This window comes from Sander lucioperca, chromosome 12, assembly GCF_008315115.2.
Source record: "Sander lucioperca isolate FBNREF2018 chromosome 12, SLUC_FBN_1.2, whole genome shotgun sequence".
Taxonomy (NCBI): Eukaryota; Metazoa; Chordata; class Actinopteri; order Perciformes; family Percidae; genus Sander; species Sander lucioperca.
The window spans coordinates 25813649-25836867 of NC_050184.1; the positions used below are offsets into that span (position 1 = coordinate 25813649).

Here is a 23219-nt window from a genome sequence, read left to right on the forward strand (position 1 = left end):
ATATCACTCCTGTTCTCTACACCCTTCATTGGCTCCCTGTGCGTTTTAGAATCGATTTTAAGATTGTATTGTTTGCTTTCAAGGCCTTAAATGGTCTGGCCCCGGAGTATTTGTCCGAAATTTTAACTTTGCGGGAGCACAACCGGTCATTGCGGTCTTCAAACCAGCGACTTTTAGAAGTGCCAAGGTCTAGATATAAACGGTGGGGTGACCAGGCTTTTGCAGTTGCTGCTCCGAGACTCTGGAACAAGTTACCCCCTGATATCCGCACTATTACAGATGGAGCTGTTTTTAGGTCCAAACTTAAAACGCATCTGTTTAGTCAGGCTTTTAATACGTAGCAGTGGTGTGACGATTTCATTCTTCTGTTTCTCTGTAACTATTTCTGATTTTACATGTTCTTTCTTTATATTGTATGATATGTGTTTTATTCTTGGTTTCGATGTTAAGCACTTTGGATACCTGCTGGTTGCTGTAAAGTGCTATATAAATAAAGTTTGATTGATTGATTGATTGAATGAAATGTTAAGCTTCGCTCCTACGAGATGGGTGGGTTTTTGTTACGTTACACACAAAGCTAACTGGCTATAGTTAGCCTGTGAGTATGCTAGCGGAATTAGCTAACGTTGCGTAGCCAGCCAGCAGCTTCGGCAATCGGCAGTAGTTTCAACGATCTAACCACGACAGCTAATACATCCACAAGCGTCTCTATTTCAATCATCACTGCAGGTTGACTGCTTTTAGCAGCAGCGGTTGATTGTGGGCGACAAAAGTTGCTGGCTGGTTACGCAACGTTAGCTAATTCCGCTAGCATACGTACAGGCTAACTATAGCCAGTTGGCTTTGTATGTAACAAAAACCCACTCATCTCGTAGGAGCGAAGCTTAAAGTTCCATTCATTAAAAGTATGGTACAAAAGCAGCACTAACGCCACAGGTCTTATGTTGACAACGTGGATGCAGATATAGGAAACTCAGAAGGCAGTCATAATATTTACCTAGCTAGCTAGCAGTCTAGGCTAACGCTGTTGCGCTAACGTTAGCAAACATCGGCGTAGCTAGCTGTCTAAACTTGTGAAAAGCCGAACAGCATCCCCGTCCAAGCTGTGTTTCACTTACCCTCCAATATTATTATACACATAATAAAGACACATGGACTCGGTCGAGACCAAAAGCCATATTTTGCAACACCAGTGGCACAGACCGAGCCCATAAACAGTGAACCGAGACGGGGCTTTTGTCTGTCGTCTCCCCAACATGACGTAATGCAGTGCATTGTGGGGGGAAAAGAGAATCATTGCAAACCGCTGTAAAATAGTAGTACTTTTTCGTATTTTATTCCGTTTTGTGATATCCATTGTATTTGATGTTGTTGGGTAACAGTTTAAATGTTTATTACCAACAAGCAAATTGCATAAATTCATTAGAAAATAAACCCTGCAACATGGGCTTTAACGACTAGATGGTGAACATAGTGGAGCATTTAGCAGCTAAAGGACCAGAGATCTCCTTCAGGAGTTGGTAGAGACCAAAATCAGAGCAAAAAAGAAGAGTCAATATTGAACTTACATTCGCCAGGTGACTAGAAACATTACTGTAAATTAATTCTAATGTTTCTTTGTATCTGCTGGATGTGTAAATAAGCAGCTGTTTGCTAACAAGTTCACCATATTTATGGCTATGGCACTGCTGTGGATCCATTAGGGAGACCGTAGCTCTTAGCTCTGCTCATGCGCAGCTCAGAAATAAACAAGCTTTGCCGTGAGTAACCATTGACATATTTAAAATGGACCAACAAACCCTGCTGCTCTGGACGTTGACCAGTGAAGGCCATTAGAAGCACTTTTCCGGTGATGGCTGAGCGTTACTGCGCAGCCTCCAACTGAGAGAGACGACGTAAATGTGACGTGAGCAACGTGTCTGAAAGTTGGAAGTCTTCTGGTAGCTGTGCCAAGAGAAATCTCAATCATTCTGAATATTGCAGAGACAGAGAGCGTAGGTATATGTAAGGAGATAACATAGGCACAGGCTAATTATTGCTAACTAAAATGCTAGTTAACATTAGTAATTACACTTAAACAGCTAATGTGAGACGAAACTGCCTGCGCACTTCTCTTGTACTATACGGCAATTCCTCTACTATGCGACAGTAAGTCGCGTGGTTATGACACAATCGTTAGCCTATTTTTACAAAAACGTCTGCTACGGAGCCATAACGTGAGGTACAAGGTAATGGAGCCTTTTATACATTGTCGTGTTTCTTTAGAAATAAACAGTGGAAAAAAAGAATCGTTAAACACTTCAGATGTAAAGTTATTCGCTGTCAAAGTGGCGCCAAAATGAATGGCAGTCAATGGGATGCTAACGAGAGGTGATGGCTTATTGGCATCAAAATAGTTGTTGTTGTTGTTGTTGTGAGCAACACGCTAACGTGCTCTCTGTTGATTCACAGGTACTGAAAAACTCACTTTTTCATATTGTATTGTATATTGTATTCTCATACTGCTTGTATCAGCAGATTATCTAAATGTTATAGAAATTGTTGTGTGATGTTGTGAGCTGATTTTGAGGTGTTCGTTTTAGGAGTAAAAAGCGTAACTTTGAAGCTAGTTGTTCCGACCAGTGTCGGCAGGCTGAGTAGTTCTTATGAACTTCGGTTTTACAATGTAGTTTTTCATAGTAGTTTGTAAGTGTAAGTTACTGATATTAGCATCCTGTAACATAAGAAAATATGTTCTATCTTTTGTTCAGAGTATTAGCCAGCCAGCAGTGAGGAAATGGTGATGAGAAATACTGTTTCAAGCTAGTTTTACATTCCCGGTCATTCAGTAACATGGCAACGCCATCTTGTCAGAGGTAAAGGATTATGTCCAAAATCTGCTCAACCATGGATGGATCAGAAAGTCTAACTCACCCTATTCGTCTCCCGTGGTCTGTGTCAGAAAAAAAGACAAGAGCTTAGGTTTATGTGTTGACTTCCGGGGCTTGAATCGCAAAACCATCCCTGACCGCCACCCTCTTCCACGCATCCAGGATCTGTTGGATAACCTTGGGGGCTACTCGTGGTTCTCCATACTCGACCAAGGCAGTGCTTACCACAAGGGTTTTATCGATGAGAGTTCTAGATACCTTACTGCCTTTAGCACGCCTTGGGGGCTGTACGAGTGGATCCGCCTCCCATTTGGCCTTACCAACGCCCCAGCAGCTTTCCAGAGGTGCATGGAGGGAGTGCTCGACGGTCTGAGGGACGAGTGCTGCTCCCCATACTTGGATGACGTGCTCTGTTTCTCCAAGACCTTTAATGAACATGTTGAATACCTGAGGCGAGTGCTCTGCCACCTTCGAGAACATGGTGTCAAGTTACGCCCAAAAAAATGTGAGTTATTTAGGAGTCAGGTATTTAGGTCGCTTAGTGACCAGTGAAGGTGTCCAGATTGACCCTAAAGACCTTGAGGCAGTTCAGCATTTGAAGGATAGAGAGCCAAAGAATGTGGGAGAGGTCAGAGCTCTCTTAGGGTTTCTAGGCTACTATAGAACCTTCATTCAGGACTTTTCGAGGATAGCCAAGCCACTGTTTCAGCTAATAGATAGTCAGAGAGAATCTAGCCAGAGAGTCACCCCTACTAGATCTAACAAGACCAAGCCAAAGGGTACAAATAGTGGACAGATTCCATCAAAAACACCTGTCCAGTGGACACCAGAACAGCTAACCAGTCCACCAATCCTGGCCTACCCAGACTTTAACTTGCCTTTTGCCCTTCACACTGACGCATCAAATGAAGGTCTGGGGGCAGTGCTCTATCAACAACAGGGAAACAAACTCTGTGCCGTTGCTTATGGGTCCAGGACACTCACGCCAGCTGAGAAAAACTACCATCTCCATTCTGGCAAGCTTGAGTTTCTTGCATTGAAGTGGGCAATCTGTGATAAATTTAGAGATTACCTCTATTATGCACCCACTTTCACGGTATACACGGATAATAACCCCCTTACGTATATATTTTAAGCACAGCCAAGTTAAATGCAGTTGGACATCGTTGGGTGGGCAAGTTAGCCGATTTCCATTTCACTATCAGATATCGGCCAGGCAAGTCAAATGCAGACGCTGACACCCTGTCACGCTATCCAGTGCTTCACGACCACCTAAAAGAGTACACAGAGACAATGCCTCCAGATGTAGTCTCCGCCATCTGGCAGGGGGACAAAGCCATGAGAGACAGTGACATGCCATGGGTGGCTGCATTGCTTCTGCATCCTGGTGTAGATGACACACCTGATGAAGGCATCCCGGTTATCTCTCCTGAAGGTGTTAGAGCTGCTCAAAAGGAAGATGCTCCCATCGGTGAGGTGATTAACCTGAAAAAAAGAGGGTGGCATCCTAATGATAAAGACGAGACAAATGACACGAGAGACACGCAGATTAGTGCATGAATTGAACAGACTCATACTTGACAAGGGAATATTGTACAAACATACAGGACAACGGAAACAGTTGGTTCTCCCCATTATGCTGAAGTCTACTGTGCTAAGACACCTGCATGACAATATGGGACACATAGGCGCGGACAAAGTCATACACTTGGCGATAGAAAGGTTTTATTGGCCGTTTATGCAACGTGAAATTGAGGACTATGTAATTCGCCAGTGTCAGTGTGTTAAACAGAAGCGGCCGTGCATTCCAGAAAGAGCACCTATGGGTTCAATAACAACCAGTGCCCCATTTGAGCTCATCTCTGTTGACTATCTGCATCTTGAACAAAGTAAAGGTGGCTACGAGTACATATTAGTTCTGATAGATCACTTTACTCGCTTTGCTCAAGCTTACCCGATCAAGAACAAGTCAGGCAGAACAGCAGCTGAGAAGATCTTTTATGATTTCATCCCACACTTCGGGTACCCTGAAAAACTACATCATGATCAGGGCCGGGAGTTCGAGAACAGCCTTTTCCAGAGACTCCAGCAGCTGGCAGGGATTGCTCACTCTCAAACCACCCCCTATCATCCCCAGGGGAATCCCATTGAGCATCTGAACAGGACACTTCTACAGATGCTCCGCACTTTGCAAGAGGAGAAAAAGACTGAATGGAAGGATCACCTGCCCCACATAGTTCACGCGTACAACTGTACAAGACATGAAGGAACAGGCTATTCACCGTTCTTTCTGCTGTATGGAAGAGCCCCACGCTTGCCTGTTGATTTACTCTTTGACCTGAAACCGGGGCAAGAACCACAGTCCAGATGGGTGCTTATCAGAAATCTGTCAGAGAGGCCCAGGCAAACTTCGTGCTTACTGGGAAAAGAGAATTCACCGCGTTGTTGAAAAAATTGGAGATGGACCTGTGTACCGTGTTCAACCAGAAACAGGAGAACGAACCCTCCGTGTCCTACATCGCAATTTTGGTACTGCCAGATCGAGTGCAGAGGCAGGTACCGGCTGCTACACCACCAGCTGAGGAAATACATGAGGAACCAGCGAGGGATAACACTATGGAGGATTCCAGTTCAGAAGAGCAGGTGGACGATAGTGAGACTGCCGCAGAGCCACCAGAAGAGGAAGTACCGCCTGTCAGGAGGTCAAACCGAGCAGTGAAACCTCGAGAGATGCTCACATATAACCACCTTGGCCAGCCTTCCTTGCAGCCCTGGAGGCCAGGAGTAAACCTGATGTATGCCTGTGTCCCTTACTCCATGCCACTTTACCCAGCTGGTCCTGAACCCTGTTATTACCCCACACCAATGTGGACATGTTAGACAAAGACCTGTATGTAGTGATATTAAAGATATACAATGTAGTAATACAATAGACTGTACATTGACCATCTGAATTCTTGGTTCTAGATGTCTGGAGACATCTTTTGAAGCGGGGGAGAGTGTAGTAGGTTGAAAAGGCTGTATGTTTAGTTTTTGTTTAAACAGACCCCCCCCCCCCATTTTTGTTTAATATTTGAACCCTTGTAACTAATCCTTACAGACTTATTGAAGCTATTACGCTTCCACGTCAGTAGATGGCGCTATGGCGCTGCTGTGGATCCATTAGGGAGACCGTAGCTCTTAGCTCTGCTCATGCGCAGCTCAGAAATAAACAAGCTTTGCCGTAAGCAATACGCTAACGTGCTCTCTGTTGATTCACAGGTACTGAAAAACTCACTTTTTCACATTGTATTGTATATTGTATTCTCATACTGCTTGTATCAGCAGATTATCTAAATGTTATAGAAATCGTTGTGTGATGTTGTGAGCTGATTTTGAGGTGTTCGTTTTAGGAGTAAAAAGCGTAACTTTGAAGCTAGTTGTTCTGACCAGTGTCGGCAGGCTGAGTAGTTCTTATGAACTTAGGTTTTACAATGTAGTTTTTCATAGTAGTTTGTAAGTGTAAGTTATTGATATTAGCATCCTGTAACATAAGAAAATATGTTCTATCTTTTGTTCAGAGTATTAGCCAGCCAGCAGTGAGGAAATGGTGATGAGAAATACTGTTTCAAGCTAGTTTTACATTCCCGGTCATTCAGTAACATGGCGACGCCATCTTGTCAAGCGCTAATATTAAGTGCATGTGTATGAAAGAACATGATGTGTAAGAATGTTGTATGTATGGGTGTGTATTATGCTACGGTTAAATTTGTGTTAGCAGGATAGCATTGGTTATATGTCAAAGACTGTAGGTGTCCGAGTCCAGTGAATGTGAAGTGAAGTTATATTATTTTGGTATCTTTTAGTATTTTAAATCAAGCCAAGTCTTGTATGTGTAATATGTGTTAAATTACATACATTTGAATTTATGTGCATTTATTTTCTGTCAGACTGTTTCATATTATTTTTCATCAGTTTTGTTACACCATTTATTTAATTTTTAAACATTTTATTATCATCTTAACGTGCACTTTTATCAGAGTTAATACATAGAGACAATGTGAATGTATGGGAACTGTATGCAATTGTTTCAGAAATAAACAAGCTTTGCCGTGAGCAACACGCCAACGTGCTCTCTGTTGATTCACAGTTTTCTTAAGCTACGCAGTGCTTCCTAGCCTGTGTAGCCATTGCTGCCGGTCCAGATTCCCCCTAGGTCTGGTGCCGGTAACACTAGGCTAGCGCAAGTCAACAGTATCTGCTAGCCTGCCACTAAAAAGTCTTTCCCACTCCACAGTACACCCAAGGTAAAAAACTTATAACGCCAGACTATCGATGTAAATGTCTGTGTTGATAGAATAATGTTAGAAATAAAACTACCCTTGCATCGCATTGCAATAGTTATACTTTGTTCCCTGTAGTTGGTAGCATAGGCTACAGCAGCGGCGGAGTGATATTACCTAGGCTACTGAGAAAGTCGGTTTCCATGACAATCACACAAGTTTATTTACCTGCTGCTGCAATTTGCATGTAAACTGTCCGAGCTTACATGACTTTTCTGTCAGCAATTACCTAAAGTTAGCGGTTAGCCCAGCCAGGTATCTACCGAGAGTGTAGCTATACCGTTAGCTAACGTCACTCTCCACAATGCATTGAACTGTAACGTCATCTTCACTAACGTTGTCAGTCTCAATCTATCAGTAGCAGCTAGGCTAACGTTATGAAAGGGGCTAGCTGTATTAGCTAGAGTAGACTACCAAAAGTTATTACCTGTTCATCAGTAGCTGTTGGTGCATCTGGAAAGACGGATGGAACCGCATTCATTGTCAGTGACTTGTGGTCCTTTAGATTGCGGGGTTTTTCAAAGTCGTCTGGTCTAAAATGATCACTACACATTTGCCACTTGAGTAGAGTCTCCGCCTTGATATCCAAGCCAGCAGCAAGAAGCCACAGTTGGTTCCTTTCTGGATCTCCCAATGGAAATTTGTGGAAACTTTGTAATGCCCATCGGTTTATTTTTACAATTTCTAAATGCACACTGAAACACCATGTTGTCTAGTCTTTAGTTTCTAATCCAATGCTTCAATACCACTGTACTAGGCTACTACTAGGTGTCCCGACTGGTGTGTGCTTCTCTGTTTACTTTTCGGCGCAGTACTACTAACCGGAGCAAAGTAAAATTCTGCCGCTGCAGAGAAACTAGTCCCTCAAAATGTAATGCGATCATTGAGATGCAAGGGTAGTTTTATTTCTAACATTATTCTATCAACACAGACATTTACATCGATAGTCTGGCGTTATTATTTTTTTGCATGTACTGTGGAGTGGGTAAGACTGTTTTTAGTGGCAGGCTAGCAGATACTGTTGACTTGCGCTAGCCTAGCACCAGCGAACTCTGCAACTGGAAGGACTGGATGAAAAGTGTTAAAAACGGTCTCCACTGATAAATAACACACTGGCTAACTTGGAAATGAGGTCCTATGTCCAAAATTCTGAACCACCCCTTTAATTTAAGGAGAGAGAAAGTCAGCAGATCATGGCTGTGTTTTTAATGGTACTTCTAGTAAAATACTGATAGAGAGCCTTGGTTTATACATATATCAGTACAACGGAAGTTATGAAAAACACCAAAAAATCAGGAACTATTTTCCTGTTCAAAACTTAGCTGTACTGTAACATCACAACATGTCCTTTTGCATCAACAACAATTTATCAAAACAAAGCAACCCATCAACTAACTTTCTTGCAGTGTGAATGTGGTAAATCCATGATCCCCTAGACCTTGTCCTTGACCCCAACCCAGATCCCATGACCCAAAGCCCCCCCATCTACCGAGTCCATTAATCATTCAAAATACCTTCATGCCTATTACACGGGCTCTCAAGCTTTTCACCAGAGGCATGCTGTGCTAATGAACTTCCTTTTGAGTTAATTCCCATTTACTGTTTCTCCTTCTTGGCAGGTTTTAAATACAAAGCTTGGCAGGTTCCAACGGAAATGTTTTTAGTAAGTATTCATACTCTCAAATTAAGAATATCTTCTTCTGCTCCCAGTTATGTTCATCTCGGACACATGTGTTTGATGATCTGACAGTGGAGTGTTTTGCTTGTAGGGTTGATAATGTCCCTGGTGGCTTTGAAAAGGGTTCCTTTGCCTGGACTGGAGATGATTTGGTTTAATGAAAGAAAGAAAAAAAATTTTAGCCTCCCAGAGCAGTATGGATTTAGCCCCTCATCCAGGAATCTGAAAGACTAACAAATCTGGACAGGATATGAAGGATATCTGCCACAGCAATCACATAACATGTGACAGTCACATGACACATTGTGTGTGTGTGTGTGTGTGTGTGTGTGTGTGTGTGTGTGTGTGTGTGTGTGTGTGTGTGTGTGTGTGTGTGTGTGTGTGTGAGAAAGAAAGAGAGTGCATGCATGCACATGTAAGTACATTTGTGTGGTTTGGATTAAGAAACCCTGATGTGCCATGTGTTTTCTCAGGCTATTGGTTATTAAGGTAAGAATTTGTGCATTGGCCAGATATTTAACTTTAGGCAGACTGTATCCACTAAGCACAGCAGCACTACTGCTGAAACTGAGGTATGGCTACAACTGAAGCAATTCCCAATTGGACCACTCAGGAATGCTGTTAGATTAGCCCCCAATCCCACTAAAGCATGTAGGTGTCAGCAGTGCATCCCAAAGGGAAATATGTTTTATATGGTATGTATACGTTTGATATATTGCCTCACAGTACTCTTGTCCCAGTCACAAAACCCTTGACTCATAAAACGTTAAGATGTCTTTTCTTCTCAGCATTAAAACCCAAACAAACACATCTACAATAAGCGCCCATGTCCTTGCTGGAGACTGAGGTCTCTGTGGGGCGTGTGAAATAATTGTGTGAAAAGCTGGACTCCATTTTGGTTGGGTGTGATAGAAACCGATTTGCCAATCATTCCATTGCTTTTATGGGACTGACAGGGCTGCCAAAAGAAAAGTGAAGAGTGAAACACTGCCTTTCAAATTAAAGGAGAAACAAACACTTGTACACAAAGATAAAACCAAGCGGAAACAATGTGAAAAAGAAAAAGAATTGTCCACTCTTAATTACCTCTCACATTCTCCAAAAACCTTCAAGTGTAACAGATGCTGAGAGCTGTGTAAAATTGTATTTGTTTTTCACAATTAAAAGAGAAAAAATACATTTTACAGAAGCAGAGGTGTCAGCTGATGAGTCTCCAAAGCTTATTGTTTGTGTCACATTTTATCCCTCATCTTTTGATAAAAGCCTGTACATCATACCTGTGGTCAGTGGATGTGAAATGTTTAAACATATGGATAATTCCCCTGCCTATCTTTGAACATAAGATCATCCATCTCTCCTCAAAACAGTAAGCTTTTTTTATACTATTTATTAAACCAAATAACTAGCTTTGTTTTGTTTTATATAATGAGGACCTTATTTTGTCTCTACCATTTTAAAGGTCCCATATAGTAAAAAGTTAGATTTCCATATATTTTTTTATTACAAAGCAGGTCGAGGTGCTGTATAAATACTGTGAAAGCAGGGGCGGATTGGCCATCTGGCAAATCTGGCAAATGCCAGAGGGGCCGGACCAATTTTTTTAATGTGGGCCGGTCAGATTTTTTTTTTTTTAAATATACAAATGAATTGTCTTTACAGACCGACAGCGCATAGTCCATTTTTTATCGCTTGCGCGATTTCACTATGGTTATAATCATAATAATAATATTAATATTAATAATAATAATAATTATTATTATTATTATTATTATTATTAAGCATTTGGCCAGTCGGCAACGGCCGGCCTGGTCCCGAGATGGGCCGACCGACCCAATCAGAAGTTACTCAAATTGGGACGTTCAGTCAAAATCAAGCACTTCATCTTCAAACGGGATCTCCGTTTGCAGGGTTCAGGCTGTACCAGACTCTCCCGGTGATCATGATGTTCTGGGGGACCGGCTGCAGCAGCGTGAAGCCGCTGCTGACGGGCGCAGTGCTTCGCCGGAGCTCTGACTGCTGTCGGTCCGTGCGTTTCATTACCGGTTAAAAATGTCTCGTTGTCGCGTTAAATAGTAGTCTAATTCAGTGTTTTGGTACAGTTGGTTTTAACACCTGATGCGAAGAGGAGTAGCCTACACATGACAACCCTGAACAAGCAGCGTCGTTCTGCGCTGTCTTTCTGCTGTGCCCCATTCACGTAGTGTCACATTTTACACTTTGTAGGTTTAACTCTGCAATTAATCCGCGGTTCACATGTATGCATGAACTGTGGTGGTCCGTTACAATAGTCTCAAAATCCATGCACCATCATTTTTGATCAATAGAACGTAGAAAACACACTTCATAACATTTTGTATCCATAACATGATTGTGTTATTCTACAATTTAGCAGTAAAAGCAGTAGCCTCTGAAAGTCAATCCTACATTTTTCAACTTGGGAGCAAAACGTGCTCTTTGGGGGGAAAAAGTTACCATAAAGCCCATAAAACAACTGGACTTTGTCTGTCCGGCCCATGTCCCGGACGTGAAAGGGGGCTTTCACGTCCGGGACATGGGCCGGACAGACAAAGTCCAGTTGTTTTATGTTCTTTACTGGACTATTGAATATTATAATATTCCATTAGCCTGTATTTTGTATTTTAAATTGTTACCTGCCACCAGAATTTTGTGATTTGCTTGCCATAAATATAGACATTTTTACCATAAATTGGTGCCCAAAATGTATCAGAATGCAGGAATTGAAGTCTTTTACCCTCAAATTTTCAAAATTTAAACGTGTGCTCTTTAAAAAGTAGTAAGCATTGTTTGCCAGTTACTTACATTAAATGTTTAAAAATATGTTACATAAGGTACTGCTTATATTATTTCACCATCTGTACACAAATGTAATTAGTGAATGCCGTGAGTGGGGCTGCATGGTAATGTGGGCTGGTGTGACTACGGTGCCAGGGCTGAATTTTTGTCCCAGTCCGCCCCTGTGTGAAAGTCATCAAAACATTCACGTATTAAAAAATGGTGCCTTTAGACAAGCCATCAGGACTTCCCTACTGTAGTGATGTCACAACTACAGTATAGGTTAAAAAAGCCGCTACAGTGCCGTGACAGTTATTTCCCAGCTGCAATGGCGGTGCAGAGAGGCCAAGAGCGCAGATGTGGAAGACCTGGAAATGCTAAACAATCAGAGCAGACTGGGCTTTTTCAGGAGGGGGACTTAAAGAAACGGAGCATTTCAGACAGACAATACAGATGTATTCAGACAGACAGTATGAGAAAAATAATGTTTTTTTTTTAACATTAAAGCATGTTCTAGGATAAACCCAAAATACAAGTATGAACCTAAAAATGTGCATAGTATTTCAACCTTAAAGAGGCAAAGAGTTTTGAAGTGAGCCTGTGTAACTTTTGCTAAACAGTGGCCACTGCGCCCACAAGTGACAATTACAGGAACATAGCTAATGCTAAAACGCAGTGTAACTGTAGCACAAGAAGACACAAATCATACGGTCAGTGAACAGACTCAGTGTTGTCAGTTACACAGCAATATCTAACCAAAACCAATTGCTTATGAATTCATCTTTTCATTTGGAGGAACAATTTAAATGTCTTATTTTGACTCTCTATACTTGTCATTTAGGCATGCCATTATAAGACTAACATCAGTAAAGCACAGGTTGGATGTCTGAGTGCACCCCTCAGACTGCGAGGTGACAGCCACCACCAATCTTCTGAAAAAAAAGACCCCTTGCTCTTTGAGCATTAAATGCAACCAGATCACTGCACATGTTTCCGTCTCAGCCCGGGTCTTTGTTTGTCTACCCATGAATCCGGGCAGCCCTTGTGTTGGGGGTGCAGGAAGGGATGCAGACTGGAAGCTGTGAGAGTAGAATATCATTAGCCATAAGGATATCTTCACTCTCCATTACTGTATATAAAACTCATAAGGCCAAGACCGTCTTTACTGTAGAGCCAGCTGCATGTGACTGAATGAGCACTCAGATCAAATGTTTACTTTGGACTGGACGTCTTCCCTTAAGATACTACAAGAACAAGACACCCTTAATCTGAACAGAAAGGTGGACCCTCCTTGTCAGGTTCTGACACCCCACCTGGCAAAACAGAGGAAATAGTTTTAGTGTGTGTTCTGAGCACACATTTACATACATACATACATACATACATAATCACACAACACACACATACACACACACACATTTGTTAAGGCAATATAATATCTACCAAGGGCTCCATTTGCTGAAATGAACATCAGTTCTACAGTGAGACATAATTGTTTTTCCCGTACAAATACAGTATGTTGTTAGCAAATGGATTGACTAATATACTGTACAAAATTATTTCGATATTGGGAGCAAAATCATGTCCTGATGTTTCTGTATTGCATCCAACCTTAAATGTTTATACTGTGATCTCCAAAATCACCGGCATGTCCACAGGTCCACAGTAGTAGTTCTCTGACTCCTGTCAGGACGCTCCAGTAGTTAGCGTGCAGGCATTCTGTGAGTAGTCAGGGCCTGACTTTCATTAGCCAGCTGTGGTTCAGTGGTAATGCGGATTTGGAGAAGGAGCAGAGAGCAGAAACATGGAGTCGGTCGGACCAGGACACAGGCCAGTCTGTTTACTGGCCAGACACCATAGGTCAGAGAGGTAAATATCACCAGCAGCACCAGACATAGCCCTGTAATAGAAAGAGGGTGACATGGGGAGAAGAAAGAAGGATAGAGCAAGAGTAATGAGTCTTCGTGGAAACATTTGAGTGATGCTTCTTCTGGGTTTGCTGCAGAGAGAGGGAGCTGTTCGCCAAAGTGTTTGTGGTAAAATTTATGGTATGAAAATGCTTTGTTGCAGCTTTTAGTGACATCATGGCAGATGAGCAGCTTCTGCAAGTTGTTAGTGATTTCAGTTAAATGACTTAAGCCCCTTAATTATCCTTAAGCTGACATACCAAACTACACCACACCTAACATACTGCTGAATTGTTGCTGAAGCCATTTTATTATAATGATTTTATACTTTCACTTGTCTCTCAGTTTTGTAATGCGGTCCATGACCCCAGACTCTTCGAGCCTCTCCCATTTCAGCTTCAAGGCCCAACCTACTCATCAGAGACCCAGTGAACACACAACTACAGTTTATCTGTGTTAGCCATTAGCCAAAAATCTCAGATTCATGGCCATTATTTCTTCTTCACAGTTCCATTAACATCTTGGAATAAACTCAAACCATGTTGGTCATATCTGCATACGAACTTTAGCCAAACTTCTAAACCTACCAGTCAAATGTCCCATTCCTGGTAATATTTAATGTCTTCCCATGCATGTGTTGCCAAGTCTTTGGCGTTATATCAAACCTTGAGTTGTGTGCATCACATGGCTGTTTATTGCCTATGGTCTAACATTGATAGAAAAATAGTTGTGTGAGCCAAACACGTGGCCACCTGGCTCCAGTAAGCCTGGCTACAACATGGAGCCAGCCGCATACGCGCTCACACACACTGACAGAAGCCTGTCCAATTAGACGGACGTAATTGCAGTGGTGACAGCAGCAGGATAGGACAGGAGACAGCTAGGGCTCAGATTAGGGACGTTCAGCTGAGATGTGTCTGGGATTCTGGCCAGCAACACTGAGGGAGAGTTGGAGCTGGAGAGCAGGAGGGAAAGACTTTAAAGAAAATGGTCATTAAGAGTAATTTACATAATACCCCTACTAAACATACCCTGATGAGAAGTGATTGTTTTTTTGTGTCTGCAAATGATTATGAGCTGATATTTTAGAGAGTACAGAATAGAGAAGGGACAGCAAACTAGGAAATACTGCTAACAGATCAGATTCAACTCTCTCTGCTACTCTGGATGATTGTCCCATAACTCAACTTGAGCCTGGACAGCGAAAGCAGAGGAATGGGGGAAGTGGAATACAGTAGGAAAAAGTGGGATGGGAAAAAAGAACACAGAGGAAGAGGAAGATTTACTGTTGTATTAAAGAGATGCGGGAATAAAAAACATGGGACGAGGGGATTTTTTTAAAAGCTCCCTGTGTCTCAAAACAAATACCGTTTTTTTCAGAATGAGCTACAGCATGATGCATAAGGAGGGAACTATGCACACCTGCACTGCCTTCTGAGAGAGGAGGGAGAGTTGTGACGAAGTGACACGAAAAACAGAAAAAAAACATTAAGGGACAATGAAGAGCTCAATCAAATGAGTTTTTTTTCATCAAATAATCTTAACTCAAGGTCCCCTGTTTAAAGTGCTTTCAGCAACATCACAGTCTTTATTGGCAGATGGAGTTTGAAAAGTGCTACTGCAAAGTGTCTCAAAAATGAATGTTCTCATTCTCACTGAGTTTGGATTGATTTTTGTGTTAGCTGATGAACACCAGGGATTGTGGTTGAAAGCTCCACAAAAAGCTGGTAATTGGACCTTGGGTTAAAATCATTAAGTTAAAATTACAACTTACAAGGTCAAGAATGAACTGGCAGGCTCAATTCTACAGTTTTAACAGAAAAACAGATTGAATCATTATTTTAAAGTGCAATGTGTCAATGTCTTTCACTCACTAAGCTCTTGAAAAGAATTATTCTCATGAGCACTTTTTATTTTCAGTTTACTTTCTAAGATAAATGGGAAGATTTAACCATCAAAAAAGGAAGTTAAAGCAGCCATATTATGCTCATTTTCAGGTTCATAATTGTATTTTAAGGTTGTACCAGAATAGGTTTACATGGTTTAATTTTCAAAAAACACCATATTTTTGTTGTACTGCACCGCTCTCTCTCACTGCTGCGGATCCTCTTTTCACCTGGTCTCTGTTTTAGCTACAGAGTGAGACCTCTTTTCTTCTTCTTCTTCTGTACTATCTTTGATTGCACTGCACATGCGCAGTAGCTCAGATGTAGATCATGTCAGCTAGCTAGCTCCATAGACAGTAAAAGAAAGGCTGTTTCTACAACTTCGGTCAGTTACAAGGCAGGATTAGCTGGGAGACTTCTAAATGAGGGCACACATGTAAGTAGTTCTTTTGTAGATTATGGTGAACTTGTGTGTGTTGTAGCAGTGCTTTGCTATTGAGAATGAGGTAGCATGCTAACGCTAACGCTACCGCTACGAGCTAATGGTTGCGGTTAGCCTGCTCGTTTCGCCGATTTTGAACAGCTCACCCAGAGACTGAAGGCAGGACACATTCAGGAACCGTATCTCACTCTAAACAGCATGGATGGATTTTTTTCAAAGTTTGTATGTGTGTGGAAGCACCAGAGACACAAAATAACACCCCAAATCCCAGAAAAAGTGATTTTTTCATAATATGGGCACTTTAATGATTTTTTTTTTCTTTTTCTTTGTTCCACAAGAAAAAAAATGATAATAATCAACACAAGCCAAGGCAAAGCCAACCAAGGGTTAGGACCCCTACAACAGGTCGCAAGACACATTTTAAGACAGAGGAAAGCACTTTTTTTCTTCTAAATTATTTAATCATTTATATGACCTGCATTACTTGTATTCACTTTGGGGAAAAAGCTATAACAATTATTTTTTCCTTTTCTGAAAATATTGTGTATGAAATCCTTGAATCTTCAATTTCATGTTGGAAATACCTGCTGCTGACATCATACAGTTAGTATATCATACCTGATTGGTTGGAGGCAGGTAGAATGGGGGATAATTTCACAGAGGGGCACAGACAAAGAAGTCACTTTTTTTTAAGATTAAGGGTAAAAATTCAAGTAAAGCTTTGTGCGTGTGTGTGTGTGTGTGTGTGTGTGTGAGAGAGAAAAGTCTGAATAATAGATTTAGAATATAAATAATTTACAAGGTGGAGGATGTTGGTGCAGGCGGTAGAGGGTGAAGAAAAAATTGAAAGAAAGCTGGAAAAGGACAGAAGAAAACAGGAATGACTTTAAGACCCAGAAGAAAACAGTGAGTGATGAATGTTTTCATCCTCCTCAAAGCGCCATCTGAAAGGCCCGTTCTGCTCAGGGTTTCCCCCCTGCCCTTCCTCTCCACCCTGTTACCATTCAGCGGGTTCTCCCCTGGGTGTGGGTCTACCAGGAGGGGTCTGCTTTCACCTCAAAACCCTCACACACAGTAAGAAAGAAAGTGAGCAATAGGGAGAGGTTGTGTGTGTGTATTTGGGGTGCAGCAGAATTCAAATCCTTTCTGCTGTGACAAGGTCTGCCAGAGTTCATGCTGCAGTGCCATAGCCAAAGACAACACACACACACTGACACACACTAAAAATGGAAGTCAGGGATCAGTCATCTGATGGGCAGGTGGGGAAGAGTGAAGGATATCTGATTGACTGAGGACGGGGAATAGGGACCAGGAAAACATCTTTACTGTGATTTGTCCAAACCGTATTTGATTCAAAATGACTCGTCCAATGTTTAGTTAGACTCTCAAGGAGGATATACAGCACAGGCGCAGACACTTTTATGAGCTCTGTGACAACAGGGAGACATGACAGCAGAAGTTATCTCTGCCTCTGTTGTGCTGCTGTGTCTGTGTGTGTGCTAATCACAGCATGTGCTTGTTTCACCTCTACAACTTGAGTTAGTTAGGCTGGGACATTTATGGCCCAGCTGCTGTGCCCTCATGCTACATGATCAGAAAGACAGACACTGACAGACACACATGCCTGCTGACCAGACCTCAAAAGGTCTACCGCCTTGCCTTTTGCTCCTGCCTTTAATCACTTCAGCAGATCGCTATGACAGAACATATTGTTCACACTCTCTCGCTCTCTCTCTCTTCCCTGGTGTGTATACAATTTCCAGGAGGAAAATCTCGTCCATCCCCGCTTTTAGTTCTCCCCCACCTGCCCCTGTCCATATGTCTGTGCACCAGAGCTCAAAATGTACACGCGCCCCACACCGCACACTCATATACACGTCCTGGGAAAATGTACACGTGCCTGCCTCGCATTTGGGTCATGCGTGTCAGACATGTGAAGCTCCGCTGGTACTGCACAAGAAAGGGAATACAGCGGGATTACAGGCAGGCTAGTCAACACTTATGAGGCAGACACTGAAGGAAAAGTGCAAGACAAAAAGGTGAGAGGAAGCAGCAGCTGATATGTCTGGACAGAGAACAGAATCCACACCACAGATGCACAAACTTTACATGCCTTCATATTTGGTTTATAAGAAAACTTCACCACAACTAAACTTCACCACAACTAAACCACACTGCCCAATGTTTGTAATTATACTTTCTTCACAAAACAATAAAAAGGGGTCAATGAGTAAACACCTCTTTCCACTTCTGTACCAACATATTTTCCCTTGTGTAATCCACAGACACAGGCAATTACCAAAAAGCCCTCTTTTTGACAGGCTATTCGTATGCATCTAGCCATACATTAAAGTGGTCATAGAAAGAAACAGACTTCACCTCGATGGTTGAAAGACAAAGAGCAGGCAGAGAATTGGCAAGTAATCTGTACAAAAAGATGGAGAACATGAGAAACGACAACCTAAAATTAAAACTTCTACAAAAATACAGTATTTGGGGAAATGCAACAACACACGGCAATGCAACAACAGCGGTGAACTAGAACGGATCCTCTGGGTGCTGATAATCCTGCACATCTCTCACTGTATTTCTAAATTTCCACTGTAGTGGACAAGAAAATCACTCTAATTTGCCCATTTATTGCAGATGCTTAGGTGATCACAAACCAATGCGTCAATTAATAAACACCTGATTTGCTCAATAATTAGTATCAAAACCGGAGTCAATACTCGGTCAAGAAATCACATGCACGCACACCAACATCCATCCTTCTTGCTGCCATGAGGGGGGGAGGAGAGCGGTGAGTGACTGGGAAAGAAACAGAGGGGTTTGTGTTTACACTGGCAGGGTGAGCAGCTTGTGAAGCCCCATGAAAATGACCAGCTCACATCTAATGGAGAGAAAGCCCCACCATGACTGACAGGGCCTGCTTGCCTTTGAGGTTCTTCACAATCAACTCAATCCGTTTCCCAGCGTGCTTCACTCCCCAGGGCGGCCACACCAAACGAAACAAATAAGAGAGATTAAAAGGAAACTGGTTGCCATACCAGGATCATGGCAGGAGAGCGTTTGCAGAGGGTGAAAGAGTACGTTCGGCACAGAAAAGCTGGAGACTTAATGAGTTGTCCTATGACTTTCTGTACACTGTAATTTCAGCCATAATGGAGGGGCTGGAACGCCAAGGACGTCCCAAAAGTGTAATTTCTGAGACTGTCTTCATTGACAATGTACAGTACTTAATCCCCAGAGAGGGACCTGAATCTACCAATAATTGGTGTACATTTCCTTCCACGTTGTGCTGTGATGTTTCCACCATGTGTTCCAAGCCATTTTCTCCATCTAATTGCATTTAAAAAAGAAAATAACAAGCAGCACAGGGCCCCAGTGGTCCCAGAGTGGACCACAAATTTTTCAAAATTCTCAAAAGGGGGAGTTTTCATCGTAAAGCCTAACACTACCATTGATTTCACAATACCATCTGTCTTCTGGGAAGAGAATGGATTTCTTTTATTGGCATTTGGATCTCCATCAACAAGCCAAGACTATTGATACACATAATTGCATTAGATGGCTTTAGTCCTTTTCATAACAGTTTTATGGTTATAGATGGGTTCACAGAGCTGGGATATATCAAAGCAGAGTCCAGCTGGAGAGAAAAAAGGTTCAGGGAGGGCAGAGGAGAAATTAACGAGTGAATGGATTGATGGACCAACAGGCTAACACAAGGCCTGTCCCATCCATCACTGCCAAAGAAGGGGACAAACACACACACACACACAGCTAATAAATTGCATGTAATTATATCATCCAGTTGTTGTCTGTGCTCCCCACATTTACCACCTGTCAGTCCTCACAAATCATCTTTGTTGAGATCAGAGAAAGCTTAAAGATGATTTCCACCCAACAGTCATGCTGAGCAACACTGCCAATTCCAACCAACCTAGTTCTTCTTCCCCAGCACAGAAAACAACAGCTTTTCATTCTGTGTGAATGCACATTAGTACATTTACAATGAATACCTTTATCAAGAAACATAGTTGTAAATTTCACAAAAAGCCCATGAATGCCATCTAGTGGAGGCGAGAGAGACAGACTCCTGGCAGGTATTCAAACGTGCATCAACATTTACTAGATGGCCCTGACAGAGAGGAAGCAGTACACAGCTATTTTCTATCAAAAGTGTTTTTATTCAGGGGAATTTGGATCCAATAAATCATTAAAAAAAAACTTAAGTTTAAGAAAGGTTCTGAAGAAAACAGCTCAGATGTGGTCTTTTTGTTTAAACAATTTACCATTACAAACAGTGATTTTGTCATTTTCACAGTGTGGCAACAAAAATGATCAATAAACACAAAACTATTTAAATTTAATATAAGGAGGTATAGAACTACTACAGTCACACAATACTATACTTTTGTTTTCTTCTAGCTACATCCTGTATATCTAGAATTGTTATAAGGTTTGGTGAAATTAAGGTTACACTAAGTGTGTCCTCATCCATGCAGTTATTATGTGGCAGTTGAGGTGAACATGCAAGTTCTCCATAATTGATAAAGGTAACAGCTGTGTGTATGACACCATTTATAATTCTTAGCATAGCCATTAATTAATGAAACCCTCCAACTTAAGTGAGGTTAAAAACAACTAGGGGGTTGATTTTGGCAATTCATGGGCTGTAATTGGGTTCTAAAACTGTTGAGTAATGCATGGCAACTTGCTTGCTGAGCTTAGAGAAATCCACCACCAGAGGGCACCGCTGACATTTAGTACAATGCAGCTCTGCCATGACTGAACGCCTCAGATGACTTAATGATGTTTGCTTTGTTCATAAAAGGGTACAAAATGTGTACATATATGAGAAGGGGTTGTACAGCCTACATGTAACACTCTCAACACACACTGTTAGAGAACTACTGGTGTGACTGAAACTAAGAGAGGTTGTTGTTTAAGTTTCCTCAAGCCTCCTGAGAACCTTTGGATCTGGTGTTAAATACCAGGCTTCACTGCTCTCCTTCAGTGTCAGATTATTTCAGTGCTTATGGTTCCAGCATGTACACTGAATCCATACTACACACAGTCTCAGTCCACTGTAACACCTTCCGGCAGCTCCACCACCACAGGGGCACAGTCGTCCAAGTCTGCATCAAAGTCCCAGCGAAACTTCTTAGTCAGGTGAGCTTTGAACTTCTCTGCTCTCTTACGCAGTGTGCCGTCTATACCAGCTCCACTGGAAAACTGGAAAAAGTCCTGTAAGAAAATAATGTCATTATTTGTAAATGTGAACATCCTTGATAATACATAATAATAATAATTTAGGCAACGCTTTGGCATTCTATATTTCCAAAACAACTGGAATGTGTGTTAATATTTCCCGTATTATTTTCCACCTCCTGGGAACTCCTAACAGGTTATGACATCCTGGCGGAGATAAGATTACTTTTCTGGTCAATGTGAGAAATTTAGGACAGGAAGGACTACCTTGCTACTCTTGATACACTTGATAAATAAGAACCCTGATCTTTTAAATACTAGGACTTGACTTGTCTAATATGTCTCTAATTTCAGAGGTTAAATGCATTCACAATTCTACAGTGATTAAGCCAATTATAAATCTAAAAACAAATTGCGTATTTTCTTTTTTCCTTATGTTGAGATGGGACAGTAAACATTTGATAGGACATTATAAACTACTGTACTTCCACTTCCGGGATCCTTCCACTAGATATGCTACTGAGATCACAAGAAGCTCAGAACAATTGTTGTGTCTATGCATCCTGATAAAGCTTCTGACAGACACTACATGGTTGTTTCTTTCATTTGTATGTACTTTGAGATCATGTTTATCCCAGCATTTATGGGATTCTGTGCATCTACCTGCAGTGTGGAAGTGAGGAAGTTGCTCTGAGACACAATGTCGACAAAGAAGTCAGGTGGGATTTCTCCGAGCTGGTGGTAAAGCACGGCAATGAGCCCCAGATACAGCTCCTTGCGCTTTCGCATTGCCTCCTCTGATCGGCAAAGGAGAGTGAGGAGACTCTTCCAGTGCTCAAAGCCCTCATACACATTTCCAATCAGGAAACACACAAAGGCAAACTGCAGCTCACCTGAGAGGGGAGAGATGAAATGTGGTTAGCTTTTTATGTGAAAAAATGTAATCGTGTGCTATTTTGATGAACACATACCTAGCAGGTTGAGAGGCTGCAGCTCATGGTTCTTCTCCAGCACAGTCTCTAGGGCATAGCTCAGGTCCAGGCTGCACTGGGTGATCTCGGCCGGCGTAGCCCCAGCAGGGTATTTCTTCTCGGGGATAACAGAGAAGCGCAACTCTGTCCCCTCCCTCTGCTTCATCCTGGGGAGCCTGTTGAGTCCCTCTTTCATGCTCTGACAGGCTGTGTCATTCCTCGGCTGCTCTGCCCTGTCTTTGGTGTGTCTGAGCTGAAGCTCAGGGATGACGTCACTAAAGGCACATATTCGACCTGAAAGAGGCTGTAAGTTATTGGCGAGCTCCTCACTCAGACGGTCAGTGAGGGACACCCATTTCCTCATCACCTCGTACGGATAGGGCCCCAGGTGAGGATCCAGGTCTTGCAAGGTCGCCCTGATCCGGCTCACCTCCTCTTCGTTTTGGGAGGCTGAGAAGTCCAGATCTTCCTCTTTGGGATCCCAGTTGGCCAACATGATGTCTTTGGGTTTGAGAGTGAGGAAGAGGCCTGTCTTTGGGCCAATTTCTCCTCCACAGCTTGGCGAGTTAACAGAGCTGTAGTGGAGGAAGTGCAGGCCTGGGGGGATCATCTTCACACCCTTGAAGCGGGGACCGACCTGCCAACTCTTGCAGTCAATCCCTAGCTCTGTACCTTGAGGAACACCCAGCAACACCAGGGTAGCTCCCTCTTTAAACAGCCTCAGAGCAACATCTGGATCCATGTCTACACTGTTGCTGTTGGCCATGTCTGCTCTGTCAAGGGCTACTTGAAGTATGCTTAACGTTACTGACTAAACCAAACCAGGCAACACAAGCGTTATACTTCGCTTTCAGAGTTTTTCATGTCCAGAACATTCCGTAGGATTTCGTCAAAATGTCTGGCTAAGTCCGACAGTTAACACAAAAAAATGTTTTATAAATGGATGCAGTTTGTCTGTCTGTAAAAATGTAAGCGAGACAATATAACGGAAATACTTTTAAATTAAGTTTTAAACGTACATTTGTATAAAGGCGTTAGTATTGAAGCGCATTTACCGCAACGTGTAGCTGGTTGTTGATGTTTCGTATGGCTAGAAAATCGTTTGGTCGACGCTGTGCAACATATCTTCTGCTCCGGGC

The 23219-nt window shown here is 42.3% G+C and overlaps 1 protein-coding gene across 1 annotated transcript; it reads right to left on the reverse strand.

The window, feature by feature from the left end:
• Window positions 1–20064: 20064 nt before the first annotated feature.
• On the reverse strand, window positions 20065–23219 carry aar2 (AAR2 splicing factor). The gene is made up of 3 exons (XM_031316749.2): window positions 22081–23219; window positions 21773–22002; window positions 20065–21145 (listed from the first exon to the last, which is right to left on the reverse strand). Exons 1-3 carry the CDS (start codon window positions 22844–22846, stop codon window positions 20978–20980), a joined length of 1164 nt encoding a protein of 387 aa, XP_031172609.1. The 5' UTR covers window positions 22847–23219; the 3' UTR covers window positions 20065–20977.

Coding starts and splice junctions, on each gene's coding strand:
- aar2 (XM_031316749.2), bottom strand. CDS start 22,846: ATGGCCAACAGCAACAGTGTAGACATGGATCCAGATGTTGCTCTGAGG. Junction 22,003..22,080: donor GCAGCCTCTCAACCTGCTAG/GTATGTGTTCAT, acceptor CTCCCCTCTCAG/GTGAGCTGCAGTTTGCCTTT. Junction 21,146..21,772: donor TCCTCACTTCCACACTGCAG/GTAGATGCACAG, acceptor ATTTTCTTACAG/GACTTTTTCCAGTTTTCCAG.